This window comes from Mesocricetus auratus, unplaced genomic scaffold (assembly GCF_017639785.1).
Source record: "Mesocricetus auratus isolate SY011 unplaced genomic scaffold, BCM_Maur_2.0 Super-Scaffold_100013, whole genome shotgun sequence".
NCBI classification, from domain to species: Eukaryota; Metazoa; Chordata; class Mammalia; order Rodentia; family Cricetidae; genus Mesocricetus; species Mesocricetus auratus.
Window position 1 is genome coordinate 38,421,200 of NW_024429196.1, and position 22,545 is coordinate 38,443,744.

Genomic DNA, 22,545 nt, shown 5'->3' on the forward strand with positions numbered 1-22,545 from the left:
TAGCCTGGGCTTGGACTCAGAGATTCTCCTACCTCTGTCCCCTGAGTGTTGGGATTAAAAGCATGCGTTACCACACCAGATTCTGTGATGCGTTTTACCAGCTAATTAAATGTTTTTCTGGCCTTAATGGCTTTAACCTCAGTATTTGGAAGGCAGAGGCAAGCAGATTTCTGATTTTGAGAGGCTACCCTGGTCTACATAGGGGGTTTCAGTATAGCCCTGGGGTACATAGTAAGATATATCTAAAAACATTTTTTTTAACTTACTATTTTCCTATTCTCTGATTTCCATAGTAGTGATACAAAGTATAGAAAGTTATGGGAAAGACTAACAATGTTTGACATTAGAACAATGTCATGTTCTAATTCTGTGATCCTGGACCACTTAGACTTTCTGTTCATTGGTTTTCTTTTCAACAAAAGGGGAGTAGAGTTTTTAGGGGTGATTCTATGTCTTATCTCCTTGCTGGGGATTGAGTCAAGAGATCTCTATGTCAAGTACTCTACCTTTGAGCCACCATCCATGACCATGGATATTGAATCTGATACATAGTTCTGAGTAACTGTTGTGGCCATTGAGTGTGGTGGCACACACCTGTAATTCAAGCCCTAATGAGTCTGAGGCCAGGCTGAGCCATAAAGTGAGATGTTGCCTCAAAAAAATCTAAAACAAAGCTGGGCAGTGGAAGGTGGAAGCAGGCAGATATTTTGAGTTTCAGGCCAGTCTGCTTCACAGAGTGAATTCCGGGACAGCCAGAGATAATCCAGAGAAACCCTGTCTTGGGGGTGAGTGGTGGTGGTGGTGGTAGGGGATTCCAAAGAAAACAACAGAAAAAGCAAGTTTGTAGCCACTGTTTATTATTAAATTAGGCCTTCACAAAATGATAAATTCCCTATAGACTAAGGTCATTACATCTTCTTTTAATCAAATTTTACGGACAAAAGTTGCACAGCTAAAGTATTGAGTGGTAGAATGCAGTATGATGGGTAGAATACCTAGCCTCGTAGATGTGGTGTGTGTCAGTGGTTACATTCATTTTTAATAGAAAATCTGTTTAAACAAGCTTTCTATTAATTCATTTAGTGTTTGGGTTCTTATTTAGAGTAGGTAATCTTTATTTAGTTTGTGTTATATGTATGTAGATAAGCTAATGTGTGTGTGCATGCGTGTGTGTGCGTGTGTGTGTGTTGATGAATTAATTAATTGAATTCATATTTTTCAGGTAACCTTTAGACATGATTCTTCAACAGTGGAAGTTCAGGACGATCACATAAAGGGCCCACTGAAGGTGAATCATCATTATTCTCAGTTTTGATTGGAGACTGATACTTTTTCCTATTATTGTGTTGGTTTTAATTCATATAATTTTCCCTAATTGGAATATATTTAATGTTAAATCATATCTGAAATGATAGCAAAATCTGTTTAAAGATGTAATGACCATTGAGGAGGCAGTGACTGCTTTCACACAGGTTTTCCTTTACTGCAGGACTGGGTTTCCCAGGAATAAGATGTGTAAGATGTAAGAGCTATGCTCTAAAAAGTGAGAAAATTAAAACATCCAGAACTCTTGATTTTAGAGCCACCTGCTGGCAGATTAAATTTTTTGAAGGAGGCTGAGAGGTTGACCCATTTGTTCTTCATTTACTAGTGGAATAGAAGTTGCTTTACCTTATTGCTTGTCAGTAAGCCAGCTACAGGTAGTTTTGGAAACCACTGTGTCTGAAAATGCCCACTGCCTGGGCTTGGGGAATCCTAGGGAATATGAAGAAGAGTGAAGAAACATTTTGTATTTCTTATATTTTTGGTTGTTAGCCTAGCCTTATAACGGCAAAGCTTTATCTCCAGCCCACATTTTGTAGATTTCTGCAGAAAAAAAATATCTTATTTGGTAGTTTGTTGACTTCTGAAACTTTTCAGTTTAAAAATTGTTTCTTATTACTAGCTCTTATAAAAAACAATTTCCCATCATATCTATTTTATAGATATCATCTTTAATATTTGATGTACCCATTTGTCACTTGCAAGGATCAGAGGACAATGGCATAGACAGTTAGGACTTTAGCTAACACTTACGTAGCACTTAATGGCTGTTAGTGCTGTGCCAAGTCTTTTTGTATCTAGGATTTTATTTAGTCGTGAGAACAGCTCTGTAGAAGAGGACACTAAAGGAAAGAAGTAATTTGACCCCAGTTTTACCAGCATTAATGTCAGTGCCAAGATTCAGACTGGTTCACAGCCTGTGCTTGAGAAGATATGCTGTTTGGATTCTCAGTACACAAGCCTATTCCTGCCTCCTAGGCATTGCAGCTTTGTTCTTTGCCATCTGGCTTGCCTTGTTCTGGCACAGGCCCACAGCTATCTGCCACCAGAAGGATTGTTTAATCGTCACTATAAGGACCTTGCAAGTGTAAATACCAGCATTTTATGATAAAATAGAAAGTACTGTAAATGCCTGTCAGCAACGGGACAGTCTAATCCTTAAGGAGATCTTAGGACTTTTCTCATTATTTCTATCTATCATCAGCATCCTTGAAAGAAAGGTAGAAGGCTGGGGGGAAAGACAGTCATTTTCACAGGCACTACTTCTCAGCACACTGTAATGACAGGTTCTCAGGACCCTTTTACAGGCCTGTAGGGACAAAACTGCTTTCTTAGTAATATTTCTATGTATTTGCCTTCCCCAGTATATGGACATTTTCACTGATGATAAGTAGAAAAGTATTGTCAGTAAAACTGTAGGCATCTTCAAAACAAATCAGCCAGTAGCCATTTCATTCATCACTATGTATTCATTAAAAGAAAAAAGAAAACAAAAAACTAAGGTTTGGTGTTACTATTTATTGCCTTTTGGTTAGCTTGTCTTTAAAATTTTTTTCTAATATATAAATAATATTTTAGGTAGGAGCTATTGTGGAAGTGAAGAATCTTGATGGTGTCTATCAGGAAGCTGTTATCAATAAACTGACAGATGCAAGTTGGTACACTGTAGGTAAGACAGTAATTTTCTGTTAAAAATTCACCTTTAGTTGTATAAAATTTGTTGAAACAATTCAGATAAAGCCAGATTTCCTGGATTAAGTTTCCTTTACTAATGCCATAGATGTCGTTGCTATATTGGTTATCTTCCAGATCTTAAAAAATATTTCTAAGCTGTATATATGTACATATAGTTTGAAATGATTCAGTATATAGATTGTGTAGTTGGATTTCTATCTATTGTCACTTCAACATATATGTTAAAGAAAATGATTTCTTCATCATTTGTAAGTACAGAGTTCAGTAATATTAGCTGTTCAACCTGTTGTATAACAGAATTTCTTGTAGTGGCTGGATATATTCTCATCATTTTCAGTTCTGCCAGTCTTCTTGCTGTTACAATGGTGGATGAATGTCCAGTATGTGCATATTATACTTATATTTTCTTGTGCACTGAAAGGTAAATAGAGGTTGAAGGGACATGTGCTTTTTAACTTGAGTAAAACCTGCCTGCCTGTCTTGAAGATTACCATAGTTAATATGTGTTTGTTTTCCCAGTTCTTGTCAGACTGATGTCATTAGTCCTTTGAAATTTTTTCCAAGTTGAATGTATGTGTTGTTGTGTATCAGGATGTATAGCCCAGGTTGGCTTAAACTCATAAGCATCTTGTTTAAGCTTTCCTAGTGTTGAGGGCCAGCCAGTAAAGTGGTCCTCTGGATAAAGGCATTCACCATCAAACCTGAATCAGAGTTACATCCCTGGTATCCACATGGTGGAGGAAGGGTATCAACTTGTGCAAGTTGTCCTCTGATCTGTGACATGTGCATGCAAGTGTGCACACATGCACACAGTGCTAGTTAGTTTTGTGTAAGCTTGACACAGGCTAGAGTCATTGGAGATGAAGGAGCCTCAATTAAAAGAATACCTTGATAAGGCTGTAGGCAAGCGTGTAAGGCATTTTCTCACTTAGTAATTGATGTGTGAGGGCCCAGTCCATTATGGATGGGGTCACTCCTGGGCTGGTGGTTGTGGGTTCTATAAGAAAGGTTGAGTAAGGCAAGTGAAACAAGCCAGTAAGCAGTACCCCTTCCATGGCCTCTGCATAAGCTCCATGTTCCTGTGCTTTTTGAGTAACTGTCCTGCTTCCTGCAGTGATGGACTCTAATGCAGAAGGTAGAAATGTAAGTCAGATAAACCCTTTCCTCACCAAGTTATTTTTGATCATGGTGTTTCATCACTGCAATAGTAATCGTAACTGGTTCATACATACAAACATTCACACATGCTCACACATACATACAGATGTAATAAAAATTTAAAATTCATATTATGATAATTTTATTTGAAATGATTGTACTCTGTCCAGGATTTCTAAGGAATATTGCAGGGTTTCTTGAAGTTCTTTGTATCATAAAATAGACATGTAGTATTCTGTATCTTCATCAGTTTTTAAGTTGTAACACTGTTATCACAGTCAAATAAGTTAATACCTTCATCAGTCATAACAAACATTGTAGTACCTTAAATCAATAAATCATAGTTTGACCACCTCAGTGAACATTTGGCAATATCTGGAAACAGTTTTGATTTTGACAACTGGGAATGGAGTCTTTCTTGGGTGGAGTTTCCCATTGTGTAAGGCATAGGATCAGCCTGTCACACAGCAGCTTGTTTGATATAGTTTGTTTATGGGAAGTGTTCAGATTGAGGAACCGTACTGTAATGTAGATAGAGGTATTTTTTCAGGGGATGGGACAGATAGTGTATAAATTTGTGAGTTTCCCAAAATGGGTGTCTGCCAGCAGGAAGACTTGCTTTTCTTCTCTTTACCATTCTGAGAGAGATTAATGAGTATTTAAATGATTTCCTCTTAAAATGCCACCTTTTTGTGTGGGTGTGTGTTTCTTTAAGGAGTTTTTAAATTGTGTGTGTGTGTAATAAGTGTGCTATAACATGTGTATAGAGAGAGGGCAGAGGACAATTTGTAGGAATCATTCTCTATTGTACTGTGAATTTGGGTCTTCAAGTGAAGGTGATAGCAAGTGTCTTTATCCACTGACCCATGTATATATATATATTTATATTTAAGATATGTTTTCCCAGAAATGACAAACAACTATAAAGTTATTTGTTAGAAAATATGATATGTGAACTCAATTCCAAATGTAATTCTTAAAATTGGGACAATTTGCAACTTACAAAATTTAATGATTCTGACATCATGTTGTTAGTCTTAGAAAAGTTTCTCAGCTGCTTCCATTTTTACTTCCTCACATAGTTTTTGATGATGGAGACGAGAAGACATTGAGACGATCTTCTTTATGCCTGAAAGGAGAGAGGCATTTTGCTGAAAGTGAAGTAAGTGTAGTAAATGAATATATCTGCGGGGTTTTTTTTTTTTTTTTTCCTTTTTTCTTTAGACATGGTCTGATTAGGTAGCTCTGGCTGTCCTGGAACTCACTCTATAGACCGGGCTGGCCTCAAATGCAGAGATCCAACTGCTTATGCCTCCTGAGAACTGGGTTTAAAGCTGGACACTGTCATTATGTTGTAATCTGTGAACTGTACTGAGAACCCTGAGTTCAGACACCAGATTTTGTCTTCTTTGTTGTTTAAAGCATTTCAGTACTTTTCCATGAAGAAAATAATAGACTTGTTTAGTCACCTTGAGACTGCCTGTCTTTGTTTTTGTTTTTTAAACAGGGATTCTATAAATCCCAGGCTGGCCTTGCGCTCATGATTGCCCTGCTTCTGTATTCTGAGTGCTGGGATTATGGGCTTGTACCACTATGCCTGACTTTCTATATATCTTTATGTAATTTGTAAGTAATTATGAGAAAAATGTCTGACTTATTATCCCACTCAGGTTGAATAAGAGTTTAAAAGCTTCTTAAGAATTAATGAAAATACTTCTTACAAAGAAGAGTTGAAGGCTATAAAGATGACAAGCAGTCAGGAGCTACTTCATATTGACATTGCTGTAGCTTTGACTGACTGCCCTTTCTGAAATGACCCTCTTTATCCTTTCACATTGATTTATCTTTTTCATGATATTAATCATTCCCTGACACTAAAATGTGTATTTTGTTTGTTTTTGAGGTTCTACCTTCCTAGGTAGCATGTGTCACAAGAGCAGGTGATTTGTCGTCTTCATTGCTTTGATCATATTTCCTGCTGTAGTGCCTGGCACAGGAAGGAAGCTGAGCACTTATTAGTCAGATGGAATGCAGTGCATGTGTCTACCAGAGGCTTTGCTAAGTGACTGGTGTATACTGTCACAATCTCTGCATTATTCCTGATTACTGTTATTAATCACCCCTAATTAATTGGTTAGGAGACTGATTGTTGAAAGCTGGATCAAGGAAGCTGGGCCCAAGGATCTGAACTTAGGAGCTTGAGTCAGCATCACAAAGTAACATGATATGCATGGTCCAGTTCATTCTGTCAAAAGTGACTTGATACACAGTGCAACTCAACTGTCAGACTTTGTCCTCTGTTTAGAAGAAAGCTTGTTATGGGAAACTTTAGTAGTACGTACTCATCTATTAGATCATGTTTTGTTTTTAAAATACTTAAGCTTTCATCATCGATTGAATCCCATGTATATTTTAAATTTCTCAGTCTTAGCACTCCCTGCACTTACTAGACTGCTTGATATTTCCAAGTTGTGGTTTGTATGTCTTGGTTCCTCTTGAGCCCATATCCTCTCCACTTGCTGGAATCTTCTCTTAAGGCCACCTGAAATGCTTTCTGCTATATAATATCTTCAATTTGCTTTTTGCCCAACTTACATCGCCTCATCCTTTATCTTTTTGCACTTTCCTCGAGTATTCTTGCTGTGTGATCTTTTTGTTACTTCCCCTATATAAAATTTAAACTGCTCTAGGGGGAGTAACCACATTTTCTTTTCTCCAGCAGTGTTTTATATACTAGAGCCTTCAGCAAATAATTATTGGGTTGCATTTGAAGGAGAGGATTTTGTTTGTTTTTTGTTCTTTTGAGACAAGATCTCAATGCAGCACTGGCTCACCTTGAACTTGCTAGTTAATTGAGGTTGACCTTGAAAGTCTGATCTGCCTGCCTTACCTCCTCAGAGCCTTCTCAAAACACTAGAATTATGTATGCACCATTACAATTTGGCTTAGTTTTACAGGTTTGCTGTTTTTTTGGCTTTTTGAAGCTGCTCTCTTTGTAGCCTGGGCATATTGAACTTATGGCAAAAATCTCTTCCTTTTCTCCCAAGTGCTAGGATTACAGCTTTGCACAAACATACCCAGATTTTAAAGGTTTGCATACAAGAAGTCAGACTACTATTTTGGGGCAAGTGATATGATAAAATACCCTTTCTGCATTTATGATTTTTGTATGTGACTATTTGCTTAGGACACCTATCCTGTTATTGCTAGTAAGTATGGAGTCCTAAAACCCTGACTTTTTACCTGATAAGGGCTTGGTGTAAAGAAATTTAATATAATAGTTTTTCTTTTATCAGAAGAATTTGAGTCAGGTGGTGGAGGGACACACCTTTAATCCCAGCACTAGGGACACAGAAGCATGGTCTACAGAGTAAGTTTTGGGACAATCAGTGCTACTCAGAGAAATCTTGAAACAAAATAAAATAAAATAAAAAGAAGAAAAATTAAAAAAAGAATTTGAAGCTGGATTCATCAGGCAGGAATAAACTGAAATAGCATGAATAGAAGCTATGTGTTTATGGTGCCTTCTAGGAGGGTGTTTTCTTTTCTCTGTGCAGGTGTACACTTTCATTTATGTTTTGCTGAAGGGACAGTTAGGATGGTAGGATGCATTAACTCCTTCCCATGTGCCAGTATGCGCTAAGGTTACTGATGAGCTGTGTGGACTTGGGTGTCTCTAATTGAGTAGTTTACCCTCCACTGCGGTGGGGGTGGGGGGTAGGGTGTCAGTAGTAAGCAGAGAGAAATATTTTATAAGTTTACTATATTAATTCTTAGTAAGGAAAGTATATAGAAGGGAATGCAACCTACATCTGTGTACTCCTTCTTTATTTGGCTTCTCTTGCAGGGTGCTCAGGATCAAACTTAGATCCTTGTGTATGCTTAGCAAGTGCTCTGCCCTGTCATAGACACCTCTTTTTGTAACACTCTAATGTGTAACTTTAAGAAAACTTATCTTGAATAGTTCCTCAGTCTTACTTTTATCTTGACAACTTCCCCAGGAATCCATCATTTCCACAACACTCAGAAAACTATCTCCTAATAGCAAGCATTCTGTTGGTGGGAAAGGGAGGGAAAAAAGGTGTGTGTCCGTATGTTTATGTGCACTACTAGGTGAAAAGAAAATAGACATATTGTCAATAATGATCATCAAAGGGTCAAAGTTAATTAAGGTAGTGTCTTGAAGTTAGGTTTTTAGATATACTTTTCAGGAAATAATACTTTTCAGGAAGTAAAGACTGAAAAAAAGCTTGTGGAAAGTACATTCTAGTGAGATATGTAGTTAATATCAAGGAAGGAATGAATACTCATTTTCATAACAGCAATTATATTATGTGCTACAGATTTAAACAAAAGAAATTAAATACTAAAAATCATTTTTAAACATTTTCTTTTTTAGTTTTATGTGTATGTGTGTTTTGCCTGCATGCATGTTTATACAGTGCCTGCAGAGGCGAGACGAGGGTCTTGGATTCTTTTAAACTGGAGTACAGACAGTTAAGAGTTGCCATCTGAGTGATGGCAATTGAACCCAAGTCCTTTGAAAGAATAGCCAATGCTCTTAACCACTGAGCCTTCTCTCCAGCCTTTTTTTTTTAAAAGATTTATTTATTTCTTATGTATATAGTGTTCTATGCCACATATCAGAAGAGAGCACCAGATGTCATTATAGATGGTTGTGAGTCACCATGTGGTTGCTGGGAATTGAACTCAGGTCCTCTGGAAAAGCAGCCAGTGTTCTTAACCTCTGAGCCATTTCTCCAGCTCCTCTCCAGCTCTTAAACTCCCCCCTTTTTACTATTATAAGAAAAAGCATTTAATTGAGTGTTTGTTTACAGTTGTTTCAGAGGTGTAGTCCTTTATTACCATGATGGGGAGCATAGCAGCATACAGGCAGGCACTGGAGCAGTAGCTCAGAGCTGTATCATGATCTGCAGGCAGAGAGGGAGGGAGGAATGGAGGGAGAGAGAGAGGGGGCGGGAGAGAGGAGAGGTACTGATTTATTGTAGAAAACATTTGACAAGTTATATCTTCTCTGCAACCTCCTTTCAAGCTACTGGTACTAATTTTGATAGTTAATTTCATTTTAGTTACTTGTTACATTTCTTTTTAATTATTCTAATTTGCTATGGGCAAGGAAAATTTTTGAACTGTGGTTGGTCTCATACTAGGAGTTAGCCATTATAAGTAGGAGTCTCTTTTCATGTGTGCGTTTTGGGTAAGCTAGTGGTTGTTTTGTATTTTAGTGAGTTTGGTGTGTGTGGGCTTCTAATAGGTAATCTTCTAGATAAGCAACCAAGGCTTTTCATCTATTTTTTTTCTTTTTCTTCCCTCCAAGTATAGGCTTATTCATCTTTATTCTAATATCTTTGAAGCTAGAATTTTCTTTCATTAGGAGAGATGTATTGTAGTCTTCTTTGAGTGAAAAAATTTAGTTTCAAAATATGAGCATATTTCACTGGTTTGGTTTAAAATGAAGAAAGCACTTGCAAAGTAATAACTTTTGATGGGTTTGTGTTCTCACCCACAGACACTAGACCAGCTCCCACTCACCAACCCTGAACATTTTGGCACTCCAGTCATAGGAAAGAAAACAAATAGAGGAAGAAGATCTAATCATATGTAAGTCAATTTTCATAACTTAGTGAACTTGACTCATTTCTCTTTCTAGTGTTGTTTTAATAGTTATGACTTTTAAATTGTAATTTGCAAAATGCTAATGAGATCTTCCAGTGATGTCAGTTCTAATATTGATTCAGACTCCTCAGCATGGATCTGATCTCCATGCATGCCTGCCAGCCTTAACAGCTGGGTTTATCCCAGGTCTTTCTTTATATATCTTGATCCTGCTTTTGGAGCAGAACTAGTCATTTCATTTGTCCTCATCAGCTTGTTTTATGATATCATGCTTTTAATCATGGTGTTTTTTTCTGTTCCCAGTGCCTCCCTTATCTGAACCTCTCACCTTTATGCGTACCATTTTGTTGTTGCTGCTTTTTCCTTTGAAACCAGACTTGATTTTTCTTTTATGAATCTCCTAAATTCTTTACATTTATCAAATGTCATTGATAAAATTTCATCTCGTACTATTTTTAAAGTAGTTAAAAACAGCTTCCTTGAAGCAAGAAACAAAAGTTGGAATGGATGGAATAACCAAATATATTTTTAAAATTTAGTCTCTCAGAAATTAAAAAAATTTAATGATTAAACATTTATATATGGAAAAAATTTAAAATTACATAATTCTGAAACAAAATACTATTAAACTACTAAAAATAAATATTATGTTGGATTATTAAAACTTTAAATAATTGATTTCATTATATAAATATATATTAAATATGATTATTTTTGAACCCTCAAGATGGAAGGTGGGTAAGCACATGCATAATATTTAATTTCAGCCACTTGTGAAGATAGATGGGTATCTGGAGAGATGACTCAGCACTTAAGAATTACTGCTTCCCTTGCAGAGGACCAGAGTTTAGTTATAGTACCCACATTGGGCAACCACTGTAACTCCAGTTCCACGGGATTTGATTACCTTTGGCTTCCATGGTGTCCTCTCTTGCTCCTACACACACACACACACACACACACACACACACACACACACACACACACACATGCACGCACGCACGCACATACCGATCAATAAAATTTGAGATTAAGGAAATCATTCTGGGACATAGAAAGGAGAACTGAGGCTTGAGCTAACCCTTGTCCCCCAGGCTTTTCCTGTTCAACTGACAGATTTGGATTTGCTTAGCCAGAGTGCTTTGGTTACTTTCCAAATTAATTTTAATGGTAAATAAACTCTCATTTGAGGACTGAAATTAGAAGACTAATCACTGCATTGAAAAAATACTCATTGCTACCCATTTTCTTATCTTACATTAATTTGAGTTATGCATTTCCTCTCGGAATCTTCTAGAAAATGTTTTCTTCAGTTGCTAGAAAAATTTTCTGCCTTTTTACTTTGCTAGTGACTTGATTATTTTGAGAGTACTTGCTTCATAGCTTTTAAAAATTATTTTGATTCTGTATATGACATTTTAAAATTGAGTATTTCAACCACAGAGAAAAATAAACTGAAAATAAATGGTGCACTCAATGTAGTGGCATGGGCCCTTAATACCAGAACTTGGGAGGCAGAGGCATACAGCTCTCTGAATTCCTGACCAGACAGGGCTACATACTAACACTGTGCCTGGAAAAAAAAGAAAGGAAAAAAAAATGTGTGGTGTTATCAGTAAGAATGACCTTCATTGTGAATATTAGTTGTAACTCTGACAAGATGTCTTTGAATTTTGAGAGGATTATTACATTGCCATAAAAGTATTCACTGAAGCATGCGAATTGTGGAGTGTTTTGATAGTTTTGAAAATTAATGAGCTAATGTTATAAAACACTGAGCATTATTCACCCCATAATTCTGGGGAGTATATTCAGGTTTTAATAACTGATGGGCGATACCAGAGTGGTTTGTTTGAAACGGCAGAGAATCTCAATGCTGATTCTACTTATCCTGCTCTGTTGTGAGCGTAGAACTTGATGACTTGAGTTTGCATATTCTGCCACTTGCATGCTGTATGACTTTGGCAGGTTAATCTTCTCATGCCATGCCTCACTTTTCATCTGTAAAATTAGGATCATAGTACTAACTCTCTTAGAGTTTTGAAAACGAAATTAATCTATATATACATATAATGCCTATATAGCAAGTACAGGTTATTATCCATCCCAAATGCAAAAGTGTTATAGATTTGGGCATTCAGATTTGAGGGTACTTGGATAGACTTTATTGCTGGAGTATTCCCAGTGAAAAGTGTAGAATGTAAGGACTAAATAGGATTATCCTGTATGTACTTGAAAACAGCAGCATCAGATGTCAGTATGTAAAGAAAGCTCCCTCTTGATTGTCTTGGAACTCAGTGTGTAGACCAAGATGGTTGGAACTCAGAGTTATGCCTGCCTCTGCCAGGGATTAAAGGCATGCACCACCATCACTCAGCTAAGAATTATTATTATTTTTATTTTAAAAATTAGTAAAATTTCATTCTTTTAACCATCTTACACATCCAGCAATGCAAGAAGAAATTCAAAATAGGTTTAATAGGAATATCACATAGAGTTGATCTATTAAAATGACATAAAGCTCTATGTAACATGAGTTCTATTAGGTCTTAATAATAAAAGCGTGGAGTCAGATATAAGGGAAAATGCTGAGAGATCAGAGAAACGAAGGAGCAAAACCGCAGCCTTCTTTACCTACTCAACTTCCCAGCAGAAAAGAGTGAGCTCCTGTCTCCTCCCACCTTATGAATTCTCTTTGCCCAGTTATATCTCTTCCTGCCTGTCTGTACAGACTTCCAGATCTCTGTGATTGACTAGTGACTAGCTCCACCCTCAAGCAAACTTTATTTGTACAAACAAGATATCGCCATATTTCCCCTTTTTGTTTAAAATAAAAAAGTTATAACTAATATAAGAAAAACTACATACAATAAGTACAATGACCATATACAAAATATGTAGCCAATAAATACATCAACAATGTCTAGTCCATTAGTGTTTGACAAATTCAGAGAAAACACTTAATATCTAGCCTATCCTGGTGAGTTCAAAGGTGCGTAATTCAATTTCTATTATAACTTGCATTACCAAAACTATCTTTTTATGTCTTTCAACCTAGTACACTTTACCTTTCTTTAGTGAATTTCCTTTCTGAATCTGGCAACAAGGAAAACTAAAACTATCACTATAAAGTCTTCAATTCCAAATACTTGGGATGGAAATAATATTACTTGAGTAAGCAGGAAGTGCAGGCAAGTGGCTTCCCCCAAAAATGTGAAAAATGACAGAAACAGTTGTCTGCCTGGACAGTCACCCAAAGTTCCTCTGCAAGTTGGGTCATCCATCTTTGGTCTACAGTCATAGCATATCAGACTTTTCTGTGAAGTAGGATACTCTGAAGGGCTGTCCTACCTTGTCTTGGCAAAGTTCAGCAGTCCTTTATTTTGAGTCTTGCTTGTCCATTTTGGACAAGCAGTTGAAGCAAGAGCACTTTCTTACCCAGTGGCTTAACGTTTGCCACAAAGAAAGTAAACTCCAGCTGGACAGTGGTGGCATACACCTTTAATTCCAGCACTTGGGAGACAGAGGCAGGTGGATCTCTGTGAGTTTGAGGCCAGCCTGGCCTACAAAGCAAGTTGCAGGACAGGCTCCAAAGCTATGGAGAAATTCTGTCTCAAAAACAAAACGAAACAAAAAAAACCCCAAAGACAAAAGAAAGTAAATTCCATGTGGAGTTTCTTTGGTGCCCATCATCTTCTCTGAAGTAGATTGGTGCTGCCTGGAGCAAACATGTCTCATGAAAACAAACAAACAAAAAGAACCTGTGTTATTAAAATATCTTAAATTCCATATTTTGCCAATCTCTGAAGTGTTTGAAAATGACCCGTCTATCTAAAATATATGTTTGACCTTGAAGACATACATAATATGAGTATAAGTTGGATTGTAATAGGTGACTAATTACTAACCTGCATTTCCTTATTAACTTCCAAGGACTGAAAATTTGCATTACATTGTTAAATGAGTTGCATAGGTACAACACCTTTGAACAAGATTAAAAATGTATGTATAGTATGTTCTTAAAATAATAGTTTCAACTTTTTGAGTCAATATTTAAAACCAGTACTTTTTTTGTTTAAAAGTAGGTTCAACAATCTACCTTTTTATCCTGTTTCTATACCCTTATTTCTTTTCAAAGTAGATCCAGTAATCTATCCTTATATCCTATCATATCTATATCTCCTTCTTTTCTTCTTAAAAAAAGAACTCTGAATCTGATCTCCTTTGTTCAACTTTTTTTGTGACCATCACCAATACCAATAACCAACTCCCCCCTAAACAAAGACAACTATCCATAACCCATTGAACTACCAAAAACCATCCATGCCAACTCTTGGGAATGTGGTGTTGTAATGTTACATTTTCTCCTTGTTGTCTGGGGCCACCGGGCATTTTTTTCCCCCTATTTTTTTGAGACAGGGTTTCTCTGTTGCTTTGGAGGCTGTCCTGGAACTAGCTCTTGTAGACCAGGCTGGTCTCAAACTCACAGAGATCCGCCTGCCCCTGCCTCTGCATCCTGAGTGCTGGGATTAAAGGTGTACTCTACCACTGCTCGGCCACCGGGTGTTTTTAGAGGATCCTGAAAAGAAAAATTTGAGTTAATTGTCAAGTCTTATGAGAGGTAGCTATATCATTTGTTGTCTAGTCTCTGCGTAATGGGAAAGTGCAGGGCTTGTCTCAAGTCCTGGCTAGAATAGTCTGTGAGGCTGGATCATCTCAGCTAGCCACCTCAAAATTGTTCTCCTAAGTTTATAGTCCAAAACTGGTCTTTAGGTGATGTTTTTCAGCTCAGTGGCATTGTCTTAGTCCCAATGAAATTGTTGTGGGGCCCCATCATCATTTTGGAGACTTCAGAGGTTAGACATGGTCATGGTTCACTGCAGAAAACTTAAAACATTTTAAATGTCATATGCAGCAGACTTCAAAGAGGTTAAAGGATCAATATTTATTATGTACATCCAGAGTACAAAAACTTAATTCCTAGTTGTCTGATAGAGACTCTTTCAAAATCATATATAGGAAGGTAGATGAAGCCTTTTTCTAGAATTAGTACTCTATATGACTATTACTTTCATGACACAAGTTAAACATATATATTAGTCTTATAAATTTTGAGACAGTATTTATGAGATTAGTGGCAATAAAAATAGTTCCTTAATTTTTTGTTTTTCTTTCCCGTATCAGGTGGCTTTTCTGACTCGACAGAGATTTTAGATTTTACTTTAAAAGAATGCTTGTGTTTAGAGAAAGAGAGAGCTACACTTCACCTCCAACTCCAAAGCCAACTTTAATTTTTAATTAGACTGAACCCAGAAAAAGACTGTTTGAATTATATGTCTGTAGAGAAAAGCAGAAACAAACATTTGGGAAGATTTATGAAATTGTATCCTGATAGAGATGTGATATACTAATAGGCCAAATTGCTCTATTCCTTGGGACATTTTTTCTGGATTAAAGCTTTGTCCTTTTTCTTCACGTCTTATTGGACTTTTTTCTCCTGAAAAGAGAGAAACTCTCCCTAGCCCTAATTTTGAGGAGGCTCCCTCATAGCAAGTTTATCTGATCAAATGAGAAACAGTTGTTAGTCTTAAAGTTAGTTTAGATTGAACAGCAATGCTGTTTGATTAACTCTCGCCTCTTCTATCAAGGGTTTTACCTCTTGTTCAAGTCTGATCTTTATCAATTTTGATGATAGCCATTGTTTTTCTTCTTCTATGGAAACAAAAGCAAAAACCCTTCTCCAAGGTAACACATGTCCTGGTTTCCATTCTGAGCTCAGCACATCTTTAAAGTATACAGTCTGATTTTAATTCTCTAGTTTTTTTTCTGTTATCCATTGTCTCTTAGCAGCTGTTGTTCCTTTCTCATTATCATTTATAAATTCAAAGTTAATAAAGCATCATGCAACCTATTTCTGGGGGTATTTATTACCCTTTCTATTTATTTAGCATATCCTTTAGAGTTTGATTTGATCTTCCTATAACTGCTTGCGCTGTAGGATTGTGTCATATATCTGCAATATGCTTTATATTGTAATAAGCAAAAAACTGTTTCTTTTCATTAGAGACATATACAGTAGTATTGTCAGTTCTAATTTGTACAGGTATTCCCATGATGGTCATAACCTCTAACAAATATTTGATTACAGAACCAGCATTTTCAAAACTCAAAGCAGTTATCCATTGAAATCCTGAATAGGTATCAGTGGTGTGATGTACATATTTTAATTTTCCAAATTCTATAAAACAAAACACAATCCATCTGCCAGATTTCATTTCTTTGAGTACCCTTTGGGTTACTTCCTGCTGGTAGTGGAATTTAGTTGTATAAAGAACAAGTAGGACATTTCCTTATAATTTCCTTTTGCTTGTTGCCAAGTGATGAAAAAATTTTTTTTCAAACCTTTGCTATTGACATGATGTTTTTATGAAATTCTAAGGCCTCCAGTTCATTTCCTACCAATAGTGCTATATGGCCAAGCTATCTGTATGTGATCGAAATATATATATGATTCTTATTCCTGAATATGTCTTATAACTGAATAAATAATAAAGTCAATTCTGTATCATTTGGTATAAATTTAGCAGTTTCATTATGTAACACAACCCCTTCTGCATATTGCAAATCAGTAACTATGTTGAGAGGTTCTGTTAAATCCATTAATACCATGAGAATAGCATATAATTCTGACTTTTGGACAGAATAATAAGATGCTTGGGCCACTTAAGTTTTCTGATTTATAACCCACCTCTTCTGATTTATTTGCATCAGTATAAAATGTAGGGGCTCCAAGTTATTGTGTTTCTCTTACAATATAAGGAAGGATCCAGTTAGTTCTCTTTATAAATTAACTTCTCTTCCTTTTGGGATATTTGTTGTTAATCTCTCCCAAAAGATTAATGCAAGTTCTTTGCCAAGGTTCACTTTCTGCCAATTAGTAATGTCAATTTTATTATTAGTAAAAGTTACTATAATTTCTGTGGGATCTATTCCGGCTAATTGATGAAGTCTTAGTTTTCCTTTTAGAGTTAACTCAGAGATCTTTTCCATGTAAATTTTTAATATTTTGCTGTTTATGTGGTAAAAAGATCCATTGTAAGATAATATCTTCCTCTTGAATCAGTATTCCTGTAGGAGAATGCTTGGAGGGAAAATAAGCAAAATGCAGTCACGCTTTTGATCTAAACAATCCACATGTGCATCCTATGATTTCTTCCACCAAAGCCAATTCTGTCTCTGTTTCAGCTGATAATTCTCTTGGACTATTTAAGTCCTTGTCATCATCTAATTTAAACAAATTCCTTAGTTCATTTTTTCTTTCTATTCCAATAGTGTGTCTTAGATAGGAAATATGTCTTAGCAATTTTTGAAAGTCATTAAGAGTCAGCAGTCTTTCCTAATTTGTAACTTTTGTGATCTAATTTTCTGTAGACCTATTTAATATCCTAAATAACTAATAGAACTTCCTCTTTGTATTTTTTCAGGAGCAATTAGTAATCCCCAATAAGGCTATTTTTTCTCTTCCACCTCCTCCTTCTGTTCCTCCTCCTCCTCCTGCTCCTCCTCCTCCTCTCCTTCCTCTCCCCCTCATCCTCCTCTTCCCCCTCCTCCTCTTCTAACATTCTTTCTAAAGTGTCTACATTTGAGTCACCTAGTAAAATATCATCCGTATAATAGTAAACTATAGATTGAGGAAATTGCTTGCATATTATTTCCAATGGCTGACTTACAAAATATTGGCACATGGTGAGGTTATTTAACATTCCCTGGGGGAGAACCTTCCACTGATATGTCTTAGCAGGCTGAGAATTATAAGTTGGCACTATGAAGGCAAATTTTTCTGTATTTTTATTTTTTTTAAAGGTACATTGAAAGTCTTTTAAGTCAATAACTACAAGAGGCCATCCTTTAGGTAGTAAAGGAGGCAAAGGAATTCCAGAGTGTAAAGAGCCCATTGGTTGAGTCATGTTATTAACAGCTCTTGGATCTGTTACCATTCTTCACTTTCCAGATTTCTTTTTAATAATAAATGTAGCAGAATTCCCAGGGCTGGTTGATTCTTCAGTATGCTGATTTAACAGCTCCTGTACCAGTTCTAAGGCCTTCAGTTTCTCTGTTGTTAAAGTCCATTATACATACAGGTATTGCCCATCAACCAATTTAAAGGTAGGGCTGTTGGTGTTTTTGAAAGATCAGCGTCTGTTGTACTCTGTTCTTTTACAGCCTGAATGACCGGTGACTGTTCTTTATAATACCTTCTAATATTTCTCCCAGAGACACACATTAATTTATGATTGGGTGAATGTTAATCTGAGTATTCCATTCCTGTAATACTCATGTTCTCATTAATTGATTGCTATGTTAGCCACATGTGGCTTTACTTTCCTCTCTGTCCTTCTCTATACATTCAACCCATCTCACACTGTTTTCCCTGATATATTCCAGTCCCTATAAGCTGAACATATACCTCCTGAAGTTACCAATTTGGATGCCAAGATTCTGGTGCAGTTATTGTGACATCTGTACCTGTGTCTGCAAGGCCTTTAATGACTGTCATTTATTTGTATTGTTAATTTTGGTCTTTGTTCATTTATAGAAGTTTGTCAGAATATTTGCTTTATGGTTTCTTCTGAATTTCTTATTCTTCTATAGCGTTTCTCTCATCCAGAGCAGTATTGGTTCTTATAATAGGCATTAGGTCCCTTAATTGTTCTTGGGAGAAGTTTCCTCCATGGTTACAGGAAACAACTGAACTTCGAGAGGCCCCTCAAGGTATTTCTCAATGATAAAGAATTTCCTCAACTACTCCTTGTTGACCTACATTCATTTGTCCAATGCTTGCCTTTGCCACACCTTCTACATAATCCAGAAGGGACAGGTGTTCTGTTTGAATTACGCTGAGAAAAAACATTATTTCTAAGAATGCCCTGCCTATCACCCCTTTTTAAATGACCTTGTTAGCAACAATTGAACACTTGACATTTTGATTTTTCTTCAAACCTCTCAAAATCACCCCTCCTATCCATGCCTCATCATGATCATGAGATTCAATATTGATTGTATCTCGGATCCATTCTTCCAAGGGTACTGATCTTGTCTTTAGCAGCCTATTAATGGCTTTTGCATTGTGCATTAGCATGAGATTGGATTATTATTTGTCTAGCTTCTGAATCTGGTATCATTCTATTTACTGCTGAAGTCAGTCTTTGTAAGAACTCCATGAAGGCTTCCTTTGGGCCCTGTATAACTTTTTAGTAAATGACTCAATTTTCTTTCCTCCTCCAATTCTGTCCTAAGCATTCAAAGCTGATGTGTAGCATAAATCCAGGCTGTGGTCATCAGATAGAGATTGCCTTTTACATCAGCATAATCTCCCTCTCCAAGAAGTTGGTTTTGGGAGATTGCTATACCTCTAGCCCTACTTCATTGTTCAATGGTAGCCTCATCTTTCCACCAGGTCCTCCATTGTAATTGAGGACCAGGCTTGAAGACTGCTTTAAACCAAGTTTCTCCAGTCTCGGGGTATAATTCTATTACAATTTGACCAAGAGTTTAACATCTGCTCCACAAAAGGTGAATGCATGCCATATGAGACTATCACTTCTTTGAATCTCCTTAAATCTAACATTTCCACAGAAGTCCATTTAAGCCTTGCACAGTCTTGGAGATATCTGTCATTTGGCAGTTCCTGTAAGATTACTGGATAATTAAAGTTGGTTGTTTGCAAACCTTAATCCTAAACTTAACCTTATAAAGTAACACTGAAATTTGTTCACCATTGAATTCCTTTCTGGGTCTGCATATCTCTATGATCTGTTTTATTAAGTTTTTCTAAATCTTGTATCTTAGCACTCATTCATATTAGCCAGCTTTTTAAAGTGATAAATATGATAAATTTATCCTCTCATTTAATTGTTCCATTTTCAAAACATCTAGTCCCTATTATTCAGGGACTTAAATCCTGCCATTGTAATAGTTTCCCATTTTTTAAAAATTTTTTATTTTTTTGGTTTTTACGAGACAGGGTTTCTCTGTATTGTTGTGGAGGCTGTCGGTCCAGCCTGGCCTCGAACTCACAGAGATCCGCCTGCCTCTGCCTCCCGAGTGCTGGGATTAAAGGCGTGCGCCACCACCGCCCGGCTGTTTCCCATTTTTTAATGTGGGGAAAAATTCTTTCTTTTTTTTTTTTTAAACTAATTCCCTTTTTAAGAATTCTCAATTATTGGCTGGGCGGTGGTGGTGCATGCCTTTAATCCCAGCACTCGGGAGACAGAGGCAGGCGGATCTCTGTGAGTTCAAGACCAGCCTGGTCTACAAGAGCTAGTTCTAGTACAGTCTCCAAAGCTACACAGTACACAGAGAAACCCTGTCTTGAAACCCCCCCCAAAAAAAAGAATTCCCAATTGTCTCACCAAATCTGCCAAGTAAGATGGTGGAGCTTAAAGTTGCATAGCGTGTAGAACAGGTATACAGGCTGAATGAGTACAGGTGCAGCCGCTGGTGTGTAGCCATGAGCTGAGAGTGGCAGCCTGAGGAGAAGAGGTCTAGGGAAAACCCACGGTGTGTGTGGCGGGGGTGGGGGTGGGGTAGCACTGTTGGTCTGAAAAAGGCACACAGGGTTGTGCAGAAGAAGCACGTGTGGTGGGAGCTGCCTGAAGGCAGAGCCAGCCAGTCTAGGACAGGTAAAGTCCTGTGGCATTTGAAGCCCAGGTGCTTCTGGGGTATGGGTGGCAGCTGGAGACTTTTAGAGAGGCTACAACAGGAAAATCCCAAACTTGCTCAGAGGCTTGGGGAAAAAAAAGAAAACCTAGCTGGGTGTGCAGGTGACTCTGGTAGCTCCTGTCTGTGCCAGTGACTGCAAAGTCACAAGCAGGCAGCTTTTTTGTGTGAATTCATGCCTTCCAGTTGGGTGAAAAGCAAATTTGCTTTTATTTTATGTGTATGGGTGTTTTGCCTGCATGTATGTTTGTGCACCATATATATACATTGCCCACAGTGGCCAGTAGAGGAAGTCAGCTCCCAGGGAACTAGAATTAGAGAGGCTTTTGAGCCACTACATAACCCATTCTCTGAAAGAATAACCAGAGGTTTTATTTTGTTGTTGTTTTTTTCGAGACAAGGTTTCTCTGTAGCGTTTGAGCCTGTCCTGGAACTCACTCTGTAGACAAGGCTGGCCTCAAACTCTCAGAGATCCTCCTGCCTCTGCCTCTTGAGTGCTGGGATTAAAGGCGTGCGGCACCAACACCTGGCTTAACTACAGTGTTTTTAACCCCTGAGCCATCTCTCCAACTTCTGCCTTCTCCCTTTTTACGTTTTCTCAGTATTGTGAATGCCAGAAGACTGTCTCTTTTAATGTTTACAATTTGACCCTGGGATCTCATATCTTGTAATATAATACTGAGACGTGTTCTATGGGCTTTCAGCTTTTTTGAGGATTTGAGGACTGGTTGTTCTGTTCTGGTTTTTTCCCTTAATCTTTGTCTTATCTTTTGGGACATGTGTTTCTATGTAACTTAGGCTAGCCTCAAACTTCAGATCCCCCTGCTTTGTCCTCCTGACTGCTGGAATTATAGGTGTGCACTACTATGCCTTTGCACTCCTTCTCCCTTATTTTTCAAAATAGTAAACCCAAAAGATTATGGGGGACATGATGCACTTTTGTTTGAAGATAAGCTCTCTGTTACTATTTGGAGATTTAGAGAATGATTTAAAATCTAAAAGAGTTAATTTTCATTTTTTGGGGGAATGTGGGAAAGTTCTGAAACAGCCTGCTAACTATTGACTTATTTATCTTCATGAAGGTAAATGAGATTGTCTTATTTTTTCTCTCTCTCTAGACCAGAGGAGGAATCTTCCTCCTCATCCAGTGATGATGATGAGGATGATAGGAAACAGACTGATGAGCTACTAGGCAAAGTTGTTTGTGTAGATTATGTTAGTTTGGATAAGAAGAAAACATTGTGGTTTCCCGCACTGGTGAGTATTTAAGTATGAAAAGTATATTTTTTAAAATACGTATTTAGGGGTGGTTGGAGAGATGGCTCTGCAGTTAAGAGCACTGACTCCTCAGTTTAATTCCCAGCACCCACATAGTGGTTCACAACCATCTATGGTGGGATCTGACGCCCTCTTCTAGCATGCCAGCACTATATTCAGATAGAACACTTATATAAATAAGATACATATTTTATTTTATGTGTATGAATATTTGCTTTAAATGTTTCTATACCTTTGGAGGCCAGAAGAATGTGTTGATTCTTTGAAATTGGAATTATAAACAACTGTGAGCTGCTAAGTGGATGCTACAAAGTGAACCTGTGTCCTGTGCAGGAGCAACAAATACTAAGCCATCTTCCTATTGAGCCATTCACTTCCCTCCTCCTTTTTAAAGACAGAGTTTCATGCAGTCCAGTTTGGCTTCCAGTTGTCTAAGTAATTAGGTTGGCTTTATTTTTTTTTTATTTTTTTATTTTTTGGTTTTTCGAGACAGGGTTTCTCTGTATTGTTTTGGAGGCTATCGGTCCAGCCCAGCCTCGAACTCACAGAGATCCGCCTGCCTCTGCCTCCCGAGTGCTGGGATGCGTGCGCCACCACCGCCCGGCTAGGTTGGCTTTAAATTCTTGATTCTTCTACCTTCACTTTCCAAGTGCTTGCAGGTGTTACAGATGTTTATCACCAATGCATTGCTAGAAACAGTTTAGTTTTTTAACTAGGTAAGTTTATAAGGGAAAT

General features: G+C 37.3%; 1 protein-coding gene across 6 annotated transcripts in view; it reads left to right on the forward strand.

The window, feature by feature from the left end:
* The window catches only part of Arid4b (AT-rich interaction domain 4B), a 123,258-nt gene that overhangs the window by 48,286 nt on the left and 52,427 nt on the right, over nt 1–22,545 (forward strand). For all 6 annotated transcript variants that reach the window (XR_002383075.2, XM_005071794.4, XM_013114666.3 and 3 more), the window contains exons 4-8: nt 1,223–1,288; nt 2,902–2,992; nt 5,259–5,338; nt 9,707–9,798; nt 21,651–21,789. Coding sequence is in view for 5 of the 6 variants with exons in the window: in XM_005071794.4 (XP_005071851.1) it covers nt 1,223–1,288; nt 2,902–2,992; nt 5,259–5,338; nt 9,707–9,798; nt 21,651–21,789 (468 nt within the window). In the remaining variant the exon portion in view is untranslated. The remainder of the gene's footprint in view (nt 1–1,222; nt 1,289–2,901; nt 2,993–5,258; nt 5,339–9,706; nt 9,799–21,650; nt 21,790–22,545) is intronic.